Source organism: Camelina sativa, chromosome 6 (assembly GCF_000633955.1).
Source record: "Camelina sativa cultivar DH55 chromosome 6, Cs, whole genome shotgun sequence".
NCBI classification, from domain to species: Eukaryota; Viridiplantae; Streptophyta; class Magnoliopsida; order Brassicales; family Brassicaceae; genus Camelina; species Camelina sativa.
In genome coordinates this window covers 21,731,157-21,745,987 of record NC_025690.1, presented here as the reverse complement: position 1 = coordinate 21,745,987, position 14,831 = coordinate 21,731,157, and the positions used below count along the sequence as shown (strand labels likewise).

The following is a 14,831-nucleotide window of genomic DNA, read 5'->3' as shown; positions in this document are numbered from 1 at the left end:
TAAAAAAAAAAAAAAAAAAAAAAGTGATGGAGACGGAGACGAAAATTAACTAAAAATAAACAAAAACCTTTGAAATAAGAAAAACCCAGAGGAATGGTGATGATGAATGACAAGTGACGGCGTCGTTTTCTAAAAGTCCTCAAAATGGGCTATATATCTCAATTGTTAATGGGCTATGTATTAGTCCAACTACAAGGTTACTTTGTATTGAGGGTTAAAAGAGCCCATAGTCCAATGACGATAAGTCTCTCTTTTCTTTTCGATCGTAAAAGTTTTTTTTTTGTTTGGGTGAATATATATCGTGAAAAGCTGAAAAGGTTTTTGATTTATTCTTTCCAACTCAAATCCACGTTTCTTCTTCTCTCGAGGCTTTTTTTTTTCCACCTAACAAAAATCTTTACAGGTACAAAGTTAACGATTTGTAATATACTTGGATAAGATGTCTCATATGCATGCATATGAGATAAAAAGAAAAGTAAATTCTTGGATTTTTAGTTGCATGATTAAAGACAAATGCATCGTATCTTGGATTTTTTTTTTTTTTTTTTTTNTACTCAATCTCAGCCAATAGCCTCACGTTTTTCTTCGACGTATATATATACACATTAATTTTGTTACAAATTTTTTTATCATTTTTAAACAACTTGATAAAATTATGGATATCAAGGTTTCAATAAATTCGTGTTGAACTAGAATAAACACATTTGTTCAACCAATTTCAGTTGTAAAATTAGCTGACGCATATAGTGATGAGGTATAAACTAATTAAACACATTCGTTTAAAATATATTTTAACATTTTCTTCTTCTGGTGAAAATTAGCTTAAATCTATTATGGGGTATATATTATTATATACTTGAGATAAACTATATAACTTGATAAGAAAAGAAAAAAAAAACAGAGAAAGAAAGAAAAGGATCAGTATTCTTTAAGTGAGGATTCCCAAAAATAAGCAGCCTTAATAAAAATAAGTTATGGATCGTCCATACAGAGATCGACTTTAGCAAGTTGATAAAGAAATGGTCAGATCTCAAGGTGGAAACTGTCCCTGAACAAAAAAAAAAAAAAAGCTAGATTTGATCTCTGCTGTTTTTAATCCACTATATTAATTTTGATTCATAAAAAAAAATGTAATCTCAAGAAAAATAACTTTAAAAAATGGCAATAGGGTTAGGCTTTTGTTCTGTAAAAATTGGGTGTCTGATTCCACTTTGAAGCCTCTTTCACCTTTGCTGCGTCATCGCCGGTCACGACCTTCCTATTAGATTGATGCCTCAGATTATAATAATATAGATAAAAGGGTTGGTCCGTCGTTTGTATGTCATAAAAGTTTTAATTGCCATATTAAAGTTGTCTGTGTGCTAACGTTGCAAAAGCGCATCTTTATCGTTAGATTACACTAGCTAGGACTTTCGTAATAAGCCGGTATAGCGTAAACATTGTGTTATAAACTTATAATTAGTTCGTATTTAACATGTTTGATGTCTAAATCTTTCTATCATTTTAGGTCTAGTGTGCCAATTGACTCTTTTTCAAAACAATGAAAAAAAAAAAAAAATCAAACTAAACCAAAGTTAGAACCAACGGGACAAGCGGTCTCCATCAAAACCCAAAAAGAAGAATTTTTTAACTTTTCGTAAACACAAAACTCACTTTTTTGGTATTTTGATAATTTAAATGATACAAAAGAAAAGGTTACAAGTTTTCAACTATCCTCCTCCTCGCAACACCGTTGTTTGAGGATTCTCCGCCTCAGCAAAACCCAAAAAGACATGTTAAACAAAAAAAAAAAGATATTCTCTTAGAAAAAACATCTCTTTCTCTCTGTTCCTTTCCTTTCAGAAGCTAAGCATCTCTTCCTTTTCTTTTTTCTTTTTAAATTTTTTTTAGCCCGATCTCTTCTGCAAAGATTCTCTCTTTCTTTCTTCTCTTTTCATATATGTTTTAATTCTCTAATAACATTTTAATGACTTATAACTTCTTCTTCTTGTTCTTCTTCTTCTTCCCTCTTCCCTCTTCTTCTTCTTCCTCCTCTTCCTCTTCTTTTCTTTGCTTCTCTCTCCGGCCGTCGTTTTCGCTTTACTCACACGTTTTCAAGGATATATAAAAGCACGTGTGGGCCATTCTTTCCTCCTTCATGGATTCTTCTTCCTCCTCCTCTTCTTCTTCTTCTTCTCCTTCTTCTTCTTCCTACGGTGTTGCTCGTGTCAGCCATATCTCCAATCCTTGTATCTTCGGTGCGTTTTTTCTTCTCCTTTCTTTCTTCCTATACGTTTTCAAAGTGTAACCTAACGTTTTGATTATATCAGGGGAAGTTGGGTCGTCATCTTCGTCGACATATAGAGATAAGAAATGGAAGTTGATGAAATGGGTGAGTAAGCTTTTCAAGAGTGGCTCAAATGGTGGTAGTGGTGCAGCTCGCACTAATCACCATCCTCCTCAGTTTCAAGAGGACGAGAATATGGTCTTTCCTCTACCTCCTTCTTCTTTGGTAAATTATTGTATACTCATTTAATTTATAAACATCATTTTTTTTTCTTTTTTAGAAATTTACACGTATACTATAGGCGTGCGATTATTCATATTAAAGCATTATACAAAAGACATGTGAATATTACTACTGTTTTCTTTTTAAAACTTGTTTTCTTTGAAATATCACGGGTCTTGTACATTCTGTAAGATTGTCACATCCATGAATGAGTTGGTCCATTTCTCACTTGTCATAAGTCTCGTTGGGTTTTGATGCTCAAAATAAGATGATGTGACAATGTGGCCTTGAGATCGGTTTATAGTTTGGCTCAATAAGGAGTATTAATTAATGGGCCAAGTTGAGATATTTTCTTTTGGTAATTGGTTTTCTATTACCGAGTTGAGATATTTCCGATTCATTTTCATGAATAATACGGATTAGATTCCAATGTTATGTGAATAAACTTTTCTAATAATAATACTTATTTATTATTTATGCTTTAATATGATTGTTAATTAGTATTAATTTCTAATTTTTTATAGTCAGCTATTAGGGTACTTTAATTCTTATATAAAAAACAACATTTTTTTTTTGAACTACCTAGCTCATTGGTTAGGAATAGAATTTAAATCCATAAATTAAATCCATGAACACAAAAAAAAATTTGGTACTTGATGATAGAGTTGGGATTGGATTGAGGTGGCCTATTTTGATACCTTTTTTTTTTTCTGTCAACCTAATTTGATACCCTTAAGCACTACCAGTAATTTTTAGCTGTGATCATATATATGAATCTTTTAAAAGGTGAAATTTATATTTAATTTGGTGGTGGAATTATTATTCTAATCTGAAATATGCTAATTCGTTTCATCAGCTTTTTTTCTTTTTCTTGATGCCATTATAAACAATTTTTTGGATGGTCATGTCAATGAATAACGAATCACAGGATGATCGGTCGAGAGGTGGACGGGACAAAGAAGAACTCGACCGTGCAATTTCACTTTCTCTAGCCGACGACAGGAAGCGCCCACATGGTAAACTCTATCTACGTTCATGAATTCAAATTAGACTAGTCCATTAAAAACGTTATTCTATTACACTGATAATAGACTGACTTTTTTTTTTTAATTGTGAAAACAAATGCGCAGGGTACGGTTGGTCTACGGATAACAATCGAGATTTTCCAAGGCCTTTTCACGGTGGCTTGAATCCATCATCCTTCATTCCACCGTATGATCCTTCCTATCAATGCAGACGAAGACAAAGGTATAACAAAATGCATATTCCCTTTATTAAAAAAAATACATTCTCTTCATCTTAAGAATATTCATATAGAAAAAAAAAAATTGGGTTGTTTATATATAGTAGCATAATTAGTTCAACCATAGAAACTCCACATCACGAATTATCCTAATAAATCTAACTTTTAATCGTGAACTGGAAATTATAAAAATTATTAAACTAAAAAAAATTATATAAATTCTTAAAAATTGATTTGATGATAATACTATCTTAGAGAATATAAATTATTAAGCAGCTATTTTCCAATAGCACATTCGGTAACGTTGTTTGCGTGATTTTTAGTAGAATATGCGGTGGTTGCAATCGTGATATTGGAATGGGTAACTATCTAGGATGCATGGGTACATTCTTTCATCCTGAATGCTTCTGTTGCCACTCTTGTGGTTACGCTATCACTGAGCATGAGGTATATATTATACACACACACACAAATACATGTACTTATATAATAATACTCTTAATTTGTGTTAATGTCGTTTCGAAGTGACTAACAGACTAAGGTTCTGTGTGTTTGCCTTCTCTCTTGATTCAAGTTCTCTCTGTCAGGAACCAAACCCTATCATAAGCTTTGTTTCAAAGAGCTTACTCATCCCAAATGCGAAGTTTGTCACCATTTTGTAAGCAACTATACAATCACCTTGTTAAATTCTTAAATATAACGTCATCTATATATTTTTTCACTTTTTAATAATCGCCTCCTCAGATTCCAACTAATGATGCTGGTTTGATCGAGTATCGATGCCATCCGTTTTGGAACCAAAAGTATTGCCCGGCTCACGAATACGATAAAACCGCTCGTTGTTGTAGCTGTGAACGCTTGGAGGTAATCAAATACATATTAATCGTTCATAAGTCCATATCTATTTTTACTTTTTTTTTACAAATCAATTTCATGTTTTTTTACTTGTATGTTGTGATCCATGAAGTCATGGGATGTGAGATATTACACGTTAGATGATGGGAGAAGTTTGTGTTTAGAATGTATGGAAACCGCGATAACCGATACTGGAGAGTGTCAACCGCTTTACCACGCGATAAGAGACTATTACGAAGGAATGTACATGAAACTTGATCAACAGATTCCTATGCTTCTTGTTCAAAGAGAAGCTCTCAATGATGCTATCGTAGGAGAGAAAAACGTAAGTTTCGATATTTTTACTTACACAAATAATTTTTGTAAGCGCTTCTATCAAATTACAGTTAAAGTTATCTGTATGTTTCACAGGGATACCATCACATGCCTGAGACAAGAGGTTTATGCTTGTCAGAAGAACAAACGGTTACAAGTGTAAGTCTTTTCAAACTCTCCTCGGAAACTTAATTACCTTCTGATTCTAAACAATGATTTTATTTTGCTCTGTTATATATATATATATATATATATATATATATATATTTTTTTTTGGTTCTTTACAGGTTCTTAGAAGACCGAGACTTGGTGCTCACCGTCTTGTTGGTATGAGAACTCAGCCTCAAAAGCTAATACGCAAATGTGAAGTCACTGCGATTTTAGTTCTTTATGGCCTCCCAAGGTACTATACTAACTCAATTCTCAAATTAGTTTTTTTGACAGTAATTGACTACTTACCTAATGGCTTTTGGATGAAGGTTACTAACCGGAGCAATTCTCGCCCATGAGCTCATGCACGGATGGCTAAGGCTCAAAGGTACATACTATACATTGTTTTGGATTTAGGTATTTTAGTTATAAAAAAACTTGAAATATAAGTTAGAAATATACAAGTATTTTAAATTATATCATATTATGTAGTTATATGCACCATCAATGTTGATATATAAGCTTATAACCATAATTAAAAGCAATATTTAACATCTTTTAATTTCTTGTTTCTATTAGGGTATAGGAACCTTAACCCTGAGGTAGAGGAAGGAATCTGCCAAGTCCTCTCTTACATGTGGCTTGAATCTGAGGTTCTCTCAGATACTTCATCAAGAAACTTGCCTTCAACAGCATCGGCGGCCATGCCATCATCATCATCATCATCTTCTAACAAGAAAGGAGGGAAATCAAACGTGGAGAAGAAACTTGGAGAGTTCTTTAAGCATCAGATAGCTCATGATGCATCTCCAGCTTATGGAGGAGGTTTCAGAGCAGCAAATGCAGCGGTTTGTAAGTACGGTCTGCGTCCCACTCTCGACCATATCCGCTACACTGGAACTTTTCCTTTGTGATCCTATCAGTGACTTTCAAATTTAATGTTCTGGTGTTATCTTGCCATATGATCTTGATTTGGATATTGGATGGATCACACAAGGCTTATTTTAACTTTGAATTGAATCTCAAGATAGACTTTATCTCCCCTTAGATTTTGAATGGGGAGATTTGTTGTTTGGAGATTTTATAAGAACAATGATTGGATACTAAGCATATTTATAAAAAGTCTTTATTGCCAAGCTAACACCAAGAAATTACTAACAAATGGATGTATTTCAAAAATATGAAACTTAAACAATAAGAACACGAGTCCTACAAAGCAGCTAATTCTTGAAGCAAATTTTGGTAAAACTCAAGAAACAAGAAGCAAACTTTAGACCTAGGGGAATAAATTAAGGAACACCAAAAAACCCAAGATGAGATTATGAATTTGAATCCAGATCGAAGGCAGAAACAGAGAAAGAGAGTTCAGGGGGTTTAGGTTTTTGTTTATATCGGGAAACTTGGACAAAACGTTTTGCTAAATATTTTTAAAAAGTCAACAATAAAGACGTGAGGGACAAAAAAAAATATACACCATGCAACTTTACCAACGTAAAATTTTAAACATACTCATCATTAATTTCTTCTCCTCATTAAAATGATATCCGAGAAAAAATGTCTAGAAAGGAAAACTAAACAAGAAAAACAGTGAAACACAAAATTCAAAAATCATATCATTTCCCAGGCACAAAAAAAATAATCAGGAGAACGAAGCTCACTGTACCTATCTCTCCCTCTTTACACAACTTGCTCTCGGTGATGCTTAACAGAATTGACAATGATCTTTTTTTGAGTGTTTGTTATATTTCATCTTGCAGCGAATCTACGTCTCCTTCTTCCCTTAACCTGCATGGAACCAAAATTAGTCATCGCTTCCATGCCCAAGTTCGGTTCATCTTCATCCTCACTTGTTTCATCTGACCGCCACCTCAATCCGCCACTGTTATTCCTGCTCTCCGTGGCCACGGCATTTGTGTTGTCTTTGAAGCTGCAATTCATGATACACACAATTGATATGTAGCTAATCCAGTATAAAGATTAGAAGCTGTGGACGAAAGAACCAAACCGGAAATTCCTCAGGACTTTATTTTTAAACCAAACGGCAACAAGTGTTTTATACCACACAATACCAGTGTCCACTACTTTAATGGCATGATTGAAGCATAAAGAAAAAAGGCTAGGCTATAAAGAAGAAAGGAAATGTACCTTGATGACATGTCCATTGGATCATCCAAATCATTAAAGTTATCTCTGTCCGGTTGCATCCTTGTGCCAAAAAAGGTTGATTCCGGTTTCTGTACAGATCCATTGAGATGGTTGCTGCTAGGTTTCACTGTTACAGGATTGTTAGCTGTGACTCGGCGGAGATAAGGAGAGCTCATATTATTCTCCATGAATCTATCAACATTTGTCTCTGGAGAGGTTTCTTCAGTCCTTTTTCCTTTAAGCTGGCTGTTACCACGCGCTCTGTTCAGATCTTTGAACGGAGTTGACACTTCACCAAATGTCAGTGCCTTAGTTGTGCTTCTAACTTCACTCTTTTGTCCTCTATTTGCGCTTGTAAATAACCTTCCATGGGAGATATCAAGGGAAGCGTTTCCTATCAAATGACCGGGTTGAAATGGACTACCATTATTAGCCATTGGCTCTCTAGTGTCGGCATTGTTAGCCCGCTGGAGAAATACAGAATTATTAGAAACGGGAACTGAAGAAGTAATCATCTCAGTTGCATCAGCAAGATTAGAGTTTTTTGCTCCTTCAGAAGCACTTTCAGAGGTATCTTCCATCTCAGAAAATTGTCCAGATCTAACTTGCTGCTGCTGAATTACTGGAAGTATATCTATGGATCTATCCTGTTTCAGAGCAACAGAGACACAGGAGGGTATAAATGTCAAGTTGAATAGCCAATATCAAGTAATATTGCACACACATAGAACATTCAAGATTCAGAAATATTTGACAATCCTGCAAGTATCAAGAGGCTACTAAGCACTATGCAAGAAGGTGGAAATATGAGGATGTAGCTTTTAAAAGGAAAAGTGGAAGGATCCACTTGTACATGGAAAGGTGGCTGCAATACTTACAACTAACTCTTTTCTCCAACGACTCTGCGATTGCATTCTGAACATAACTTCTTCCCCAATTCGAATGTCGGATAAAAAACCCTCCTCAATTTTCTGGAGCTTAAGATCGACTTGGTATGCCTGGATGTAGCGGTAGCGCTGCAGCAATGTGAACAACCAGTAATGTCCAGTCAAAGAAAGACCAAAATACCCAATAATATACGAATTCTTCAGAGAATAAGCAGAGCTTATAGTGATACTGATTGCCTGGTTGTTCAAATAACTTAATGCTTGTTCATTACTCTCAACATCAAGCTCAAATTATAAAAGATTTTTAAAGTCTAGACAGCAAATACATGAAAATATACCAATATCTAGTAGGATGAGCTAATTGTAGAGTCACCATTGAGATCCCTAATGAAATTTATTTGACTATTTTCAAAGCTACTCTAGTGCAGACAAACCATTCTCAGCCCAAGTTGTTCAAGTGAAGTTACTAACCTGAAGATAAAAGACAACCAAAAGACTACCCACAGCTGATGACGGGTCATCAGTTGCAGAATCCAATAAGCATCTGTGCAGATATTTCTCCTCATTTGGGTTCCATGGTAACTCAATGATTCGATCAACCAAGTTTCTCCTAATAGAAAGACAGCAGAATTCGTTGACTAGTATCTCCATCCATTCTGTCCAACTCCAGCTGTCTGGATCATCGGACACATGAATCACAGCTCCATTTTTCAATTTATTTTCCTTTACTTTCAAGCAGAGTGTCCTTTGGTATGTGAATGCTTCACTCAGAAGACCACATTCCACTCTCACACGAATAGCAGTAACAGCTTCACCAATTGAAACCAATTCTGATACGCCGTCACGACCAGACCAACGCAAGACCATAAGAGCTGTTTCAGGGTTTTCCCTCTCCAACAGGACTTGCGCAACCTTGGGGTAGGTTTCTGGACCACATATTTCAGGAAGAATCCTACAAGCCTCCTGAAATATAATTTGGAAAGTTTGTAAGCTACACCAATTTCTAAATATATGGTGTTTGTCACAATGTATAGTTTATCATACGTATATTCCAGCGATCAAACATGCACAAGAATACATATTTACATATGTTTTCCCTGGTAATGCCAAAAGGTACCTGGAGTGCCTCCTCTGAGTGATCATCGAGGAGATAAAATACAAAAGACTCCAGCAATGAATGCCTGGTTATGCCAAAGGTAGCAGCAAAATCATCTATAATGTGCTTCCAATATTTTTCAGGGGTAGTCCAATGCCGATCAAACAGGTAATAAAGAAACTATCTCCTGGTTAAGGAAACCAGCGAAGAATAAAAAGCAAGGGAAGGGTTAGTGCAATGTAATGTGAAACATAGGCGATGACAAAAGGATACAATTGCTTGCTTCGCAACAACCAAATCTGAACCGCCATGTAAAAAGAGTATGTCAGCAGCAGTTCTAAGATTCTCAAATGGATAAGACCCTGACGTTCCCTCTATTTTGGATCTAAGAAATGATCTCTTATCCTTCTGTAAACATCCAACTTCTAGGTCTGCCCCTATTTCCTGACCGTACTCTGGCTCTCTCTCAAGATTTTCTAAAGCATCCTCAATAAAGAGGGAAGCACCCTGTACATTGCAATCTGAGGACTGGTCTACAGCATCAGGCCATGCACGCTTAATTGCATTTGATTTTCTTTCAAGTACAAGGGCATTCCACGACGTGAAATTAGAATATCGAGACCTCACATCATCCAGAAATCCGTGTCTTATGCACCAAACCATTATGTCCAGATGCTGAAATATAATAAAAAACAATAGTGTAAGCACACCACAAGCTAGAGCTGATATAGTTAAAACACTCTCTGATCAGAAGATATACGGTTTATCCCTGGATATCTTTTAGCATGTCATATAAAGATAAGGTTAAAATATACCCATTCACTAATATGCTAATGACAAAAACACAATGCACAGAGGACACTTCAGTGTACAGTTCTTGGGAAGTAAAGAGAGTTATTCAAGCATACTTTTGCAAAGTTGTTTGGATATCAAAAGAGTAATATCTTAGCTGACCTGCTTTGTTTTACCAATGTTCTCCCTAAGCTTCTGCACATCTTGAAGCTGAGATGAAACGGAACTCTTAAAAGCTGATTCCATAACTTCAAGGACACTACATATGCCAGCCACCTGTTTCGAACACTTTAGTAGTTTATCTAACCACGCTTGCATCTCTTTTGTTTCAAGAGTATCTGAGAACCAATATTAAAGATAGACAGACCCCAAGGGGCACACATATACTGGCTTAAGAAACAGAGAAATATAAACAGCTCAAAGGATACAGATTTCTTGAAGATCAGCTAAGATGCTCCGGAATGTACGTTTGACCCAATCTTTGACAACAACTTCATCCAGCAAGAAAGCAATGACCGGGTCACTAGATACAGCTGTCTCATCCATACAGACATTGGTGATATCTATTCATTTTCTGTCAAGGAGATGTCAATAATATATCGAACATAAAATAACTCTTAGAGAAAGACAAAAAAAACTATGCACATTTTGCCCATCAGTGAGGGGCAGGAAACAAGAACTACCTAGAACTACATGAACCTATCAGTACAAGATTCCTCATATAAACACAGTTTCTTATTGAACATGCCTTTTCATAATGAGATTTGGGGTCACAGCTGTAAATGAGACAACACATGCTTAGAAGAAATCTATACGAGATTCTTGGAATATCAAACAGGAAACTAAAGACTAAATGCAAATATCTGAGAGCGAGCATAAATGACACTGATAGATACAATGGCACACCACCGATATAAGATTGTTGTTCATGGCAACATCAAACAGAGAATAAAGGCGAAGAACATCAGCTGTCAATTGATGTCCATCCTCATCCGAATCCTCTGACGCCTCTTCATTGGTTCGGGAAATTAGACCAGCTTCAACACATTCATGATAGAGACGAAGCCGAAGCTTATCTCCAAGTTTTGGTAGTGGACTTCTACAGATTGGACAAACATCACACCTCTGACAACACTCTGTGCACAAGGAAGCATGCCCACAAGGGTTTAACACATAGTTCACAAACCGTCCACAGCTTGCCAAATCTCTTGTTGCACGACATCGCTCAATCTTCGCCTCATTACACAATTCTCTGAGGTTGATATATGCCAAATGTTTCAACGCCTCCTGTAACAAACAAGAAATTAACTTATACTAAAGCAAACACCAATTCTAAAACCTTCAGTTCAACTTTCATGACTAAATATATAAAACATCCAACTGCACTACGTATTCACCAGGCCAACCCAGTAATCATCTTAATTTTTCAAAATGAAATAAGACTAAGATGACTGCCTTAACTATAAGGCAAGAGAAATTAGATCCCAAAAACTACCCTAAAACACAACAAGCACCTGAAAATTCAACATGAAACTGCTGCCAATGCTTTAAATCCTATGTTGATTTTGACACAAAAAAAAATAGTCACCATTTCTAAAACCAAAGTCATCCAAAATGCTTCCATAGTGTTAGATACTACATTCAGAAACCAACAATGCCTCTAGAAAAATATATCTAAGGGAATACAAACGATTCACAAAACCCACGAACAGCGTAAACAAACACTAATAAATCCGTAATTTTGACACAAGCTCTCCCAAAACCCCATTTAACCGGAAGATGAAGAGAGGCTAAAAAAAACAAAGCACCTAGAGATATCTCAACACCTGAGCTAAACGATTCCAGTGAATAAAGAAAGAAAAAAGTATCAAGAGGAAGAAACCTGAACAGGCTTGCTACTGTAATCAGGCTGCTTAAGAAGAGATATCGATCTCGCGGCGGTGGCAGAACCATTGATTTGTCTCGTATCCATCTTCTCCGGTGAAGAAACAGATATCAAAATAAAAAAGCGGAGCTAGAAGAGAAAGAAAGCGTGGTTGGTGAAAAGAGAGCTATAGTGATGTTGGCGAAGTGATAAAACCAGTCAGTCTAGGGCTCCATTAAGCTTTTCTCGGGAGGGAAGGAAGACAAAGAACTGTTAAGAGTGAATAATCCTCGCGACGCTCCTCCGACGGGTCGGATAATTCAATTCGGGTCAAGTTTTAAATATGGGCCTTTTTGAAAGTCTTCTTTCTTGTGGATCTTGTGATCGTATAGGCCCAGTGGCGGCAAACACGTGTGAAAAAGTGAGTGGCGCGTGTACCCACTTTCTAAAAAAGCACGTGGATTGGTCTCTCTTAGTCTTTCTCGTGTTTCTTCCTTTCCCAATTGCTTCCACGTACGACGACGGACGGAGGAGAGAAGAAGCAAGAAAAGGAAAAAAAACTCAGAAACCTTACAAATTAAGAGAAAGGGACGATCTTTTTTTTTTTCCTTTTTCTTTCTCCGATCTTATCGTGAATGAGAGATTAGAAGAGAGGCTCTTCTAAGCTTTGCTTTTGATATTTTCTTTTCTCTTTTGTTTGGATTCGATGGATGAGTCGTTCGCTAATCTACAGACGAGTCATTTGCTTGGTTCAGTTCCTGTAAGTGTTGTAAAAAATATCCATTGCTTCGATTGAGTTATCCTTTGTGAAATTTAACATTTTTTGGCTTTTTGATGCATCTCATCCATTTTTTTTCTTTGTTTTTGTTCATGTGTGTTTGTGTTCTGGCTCAAGTGTTACAAAATTCCAGTTTTTAGAATCGTCATTAAGAAGCAGAATTGTTGAAAAAAGAAAAAATCAGATTTTTTTCTTTCTTTTTTTGTTTCCTCGGTCCATTATGATGCCTCAGACTCATAGAACAATCCACGATTTGCTTAGTTGCGTTACTGGCTTTCTATATCTGTAAAAGGGTTCTTGAGTAGTTTCTAAGTTTAATGAGATACCAAAACTGAGTTTAGATGCTTGCATGATAGCTTCATTTGGGACTAAACTTCGCTTTGATTAATGTTTCGATTGAATGTATTCACTTTCCCTATGTTACTTACTTAATTCCTTTATTTGGTAAGGCTGTGATCGGCGACGACAAGAGAAGCACAAATGTACCTATTGCAAGCGTTAATGAAGGTATGTTTGTTTTTGCTCACTTGCTGCTTGAACTATCTTTTGCAAAATGATTTTTTTTCCGGTAGTGAAAGACTTTTGAGTGTTGCTTGTGTGTTTGCAATATTGTAGGCCCTTCTGCAAACATGCAGATATTTCCACCAAATCGTGGAAGCAATTCAAAGGGTTATCAAACTCTTGAGAGCCCAACAGGTAAAGAAAAATACTCCTTTTTGGCATTTTTCTTAAGACATATATTTGTCAGTACTCAGTAGTCACCATATATTTGATTAGTCAGAAGAACTTTTATGTAGACAACATATGTTGATTCTAACTTTGAACTGTTCATTGTGTTGAGGTTATACGTTACGTAACAGTATGATGATTAAAAATAGTGCTTATTCATGTCAAGATCCTTTAAACTTTTCTGCCCTCTATGATAATTTACTTCANGTTGTAAAAAATATCCATTGCTTCGATTGAGTTATCCTTTGTGAAATTTAACATTTTTTGGCTTTTTGATGCATCTCATCCATTTTTTTTCTTTGTTTTTGTTCATGTGTGTTTGTGTTCTGGCTCAAGTGTTACAAAATTCCAGTTTTTAGAATCGTCATTAAGAAGCAGAATTGTTGAAAAAAGAAAAAATCAGATTTTTTTCTTTCTTTTTTTGTTTCCTCGGTCCATTATGATGCCTCAGACTCATAGAACAATCCACGATTTGCTTAGTTGCGTTACTGGCTTTCTATATCTGTAAAAGGGTTCTTGAGTAGTTTCTAAGTTTAATGAGATACCAAAACTGAGTTTAGATGCTTGCATGATAGCTTCATTTGGGACTAAACTTCGCTTTGATTAATGTTTCGATTGAATGTATTCACTTTCCCTATGTTACTTACTTAATTCCTTTATTTGGTAAGGCTGTGATCGGCGACGACAAGAGAAGCACAAATGTACCTATTGCAAGCGTTAATGAAGGTATGTTTGTTTTTGCTCACTTGCTGCTTGAACTATCTTTTGCAAAATGATTTTTTTTCCGGTAGTGAAAGACTTTTGAGTGTTGCTTGTGTGTTTGCAATATTGTAGGCCCTTCTGCAAACATGCAGATATTTCCACCAAATCGTGGAAGCAATTCAAAGGGTTATCAAACTCTTGAGAGCCCAACAGGTAAAGAAAAATACTCCTTTTTGGCATTTTTCTTAAGACATATATTTGTCAGTACTCAGTAGTCACCATATATTTGATTAGTCAGAAGAACTTTTATGTAGACAACATATGTTGATTCTAACTTTGAACTGTTCATTGTGTTGAGGTTATACGTTACGTAACAGTATGATGATTAAAAATAGTGCTTATTCATGTCAAGATCCTTTAAACTTTTCTGCCCTCTATGATAATTTACTTCATTTTATCTGCACCTGTAGAAGGACCTGAACAACAGCCATCAAACAACTGGAAGGGCTTTTTTAACGTCTACTCATATACTCAGTACTTCGATGTAGACACAGACGTTGTTTTGAACAGATTGATGAGCTCGTTGTATCCCACTAGCGGAGATTTTTTCAACAAGATTGATGCAAACCCTGATTTGTAAGTCTTTTAATGCATTTCTCCTCTGACACTTCTTGGTGATTGCACTGGAGTTGCGAGATTTCTTTAATCAGTCCACTGCTCCTTTGTTACCATTTTAAGTGTTATCTTCTGCTCCTTTGTTACCATGTTACCATTTTAAGTGGTGTCT

At 35.8% G+C, this 14,831-nt stretch overlaps 3 protein-coding genes across 6 annotated transcripts in view; 2 read left to right on the top strand and 1 right to left on the bottom strand.

The window, feature by feature from the left end:
• Nucleotides 1,987–6,077, top strand: LOC104792816 (protein DA1-related 2-like). 4 transcript variants are annotated; one of them, XM_019247001.1, is made up of 12 exons: nucleotides 1,987–2,237; nucleotides 2,310–2,464; nucleotides 3,417–3,504; nucleotides 3,619–3,736; nucleotides 4,058–4,178; nucleotides 4,306–4,389; nucleotides 4,476–4,595; nucleotides 4,699–4,911; nucleotides 4,998–5,060; nucleotides 5,189–5,304; nucleotides 5,381–5,439; nucleotides 5,631–6,077. In XM_019247001.1, exons 1-12 carry the CDS (start codon nucleotides 2,138–2,140, stop codon nucleotides 5,963–5,965), a joined length of 1,572 nt encoding a protein of 523 aa, XP_019102546.1. In that variant the 5' UTR covers nucleotides 1,987–2,137; the 3' UTR covers nucleotides 5,966–6,077. The 4 variants fall into 4 exon arrangements, with proteins under 4 accessions (XP_019102546.1, XP_010517349.1, XP_010517347.1 ...); XM_010519047.1 differs by having other exon boundaries at nucleotides 4,055–4,178; XM_010519045.1 differs by having other exon boundaries at nucleotides 2,310–2,491.
• On the bottom strand, nucleotides 6,534–12,106 carry LOC104792815 (E3 ubiquitin-protein ligase HOS1-like). The gene is made up of 10 exons (XM_010519043.2): nucleotides 11,854–12,106; nucleotides 10,868–11,258; nucleotides 10,400–10,534; nucleotides 10,134–10,309; nucleotides 9,453–9,854; nucleotides 9,201–9,359; nucleotides 8,555–9,046; nucleotides 8,075–8,212; nucleotides 7,197–7,843; nucleotides 6,534–6,978 (listed from the first exon to the last, which is right to left on the bottom strand). The coding sequence occupies exons 1-10, from the start codon at nucleotides 11,941–11,943 to the stop codon at nucleotides 6,798–6,800; spliced, it is 2,811 nt and encodes a 936-aa protein (XP_010517345.1). The 5' UTR covers nucleotides 11,944–12,106; the 3' UTR covers nucleotides 6,534–6,797.
• LOC104792813 (protein YIPF1 homolog) overlaps nucleotides 12,334–14,831 on the top strand; it is an 8,520-nt gene continuing 6,022 nt past the window's right edge. The window contains exons 1-4 of the mRNA XM_010519042.2: nucleotides 12,334–12,595; nucleotides 13,063–13,120; nucleotides 13,229–13,309; nucleotides 14,515–14,614. Coding sequence (XP_010517344.1) covers nucleotides 12,542–12,595; nucleotides 13,063–13,120; nucleotides 13,229–13,309; nucleotides 14,515–14,614 — 293 coding nt within the window. The 5' untranslated portion in view covers nucleotides 12,334–12,541. The remainder of the gene's footprint in view (nucleotides 12,596–13,062; nucleotides 13,121–13,228; nucleotides 13,310–14,514; nucleotides 14,615–14,831) is intronic.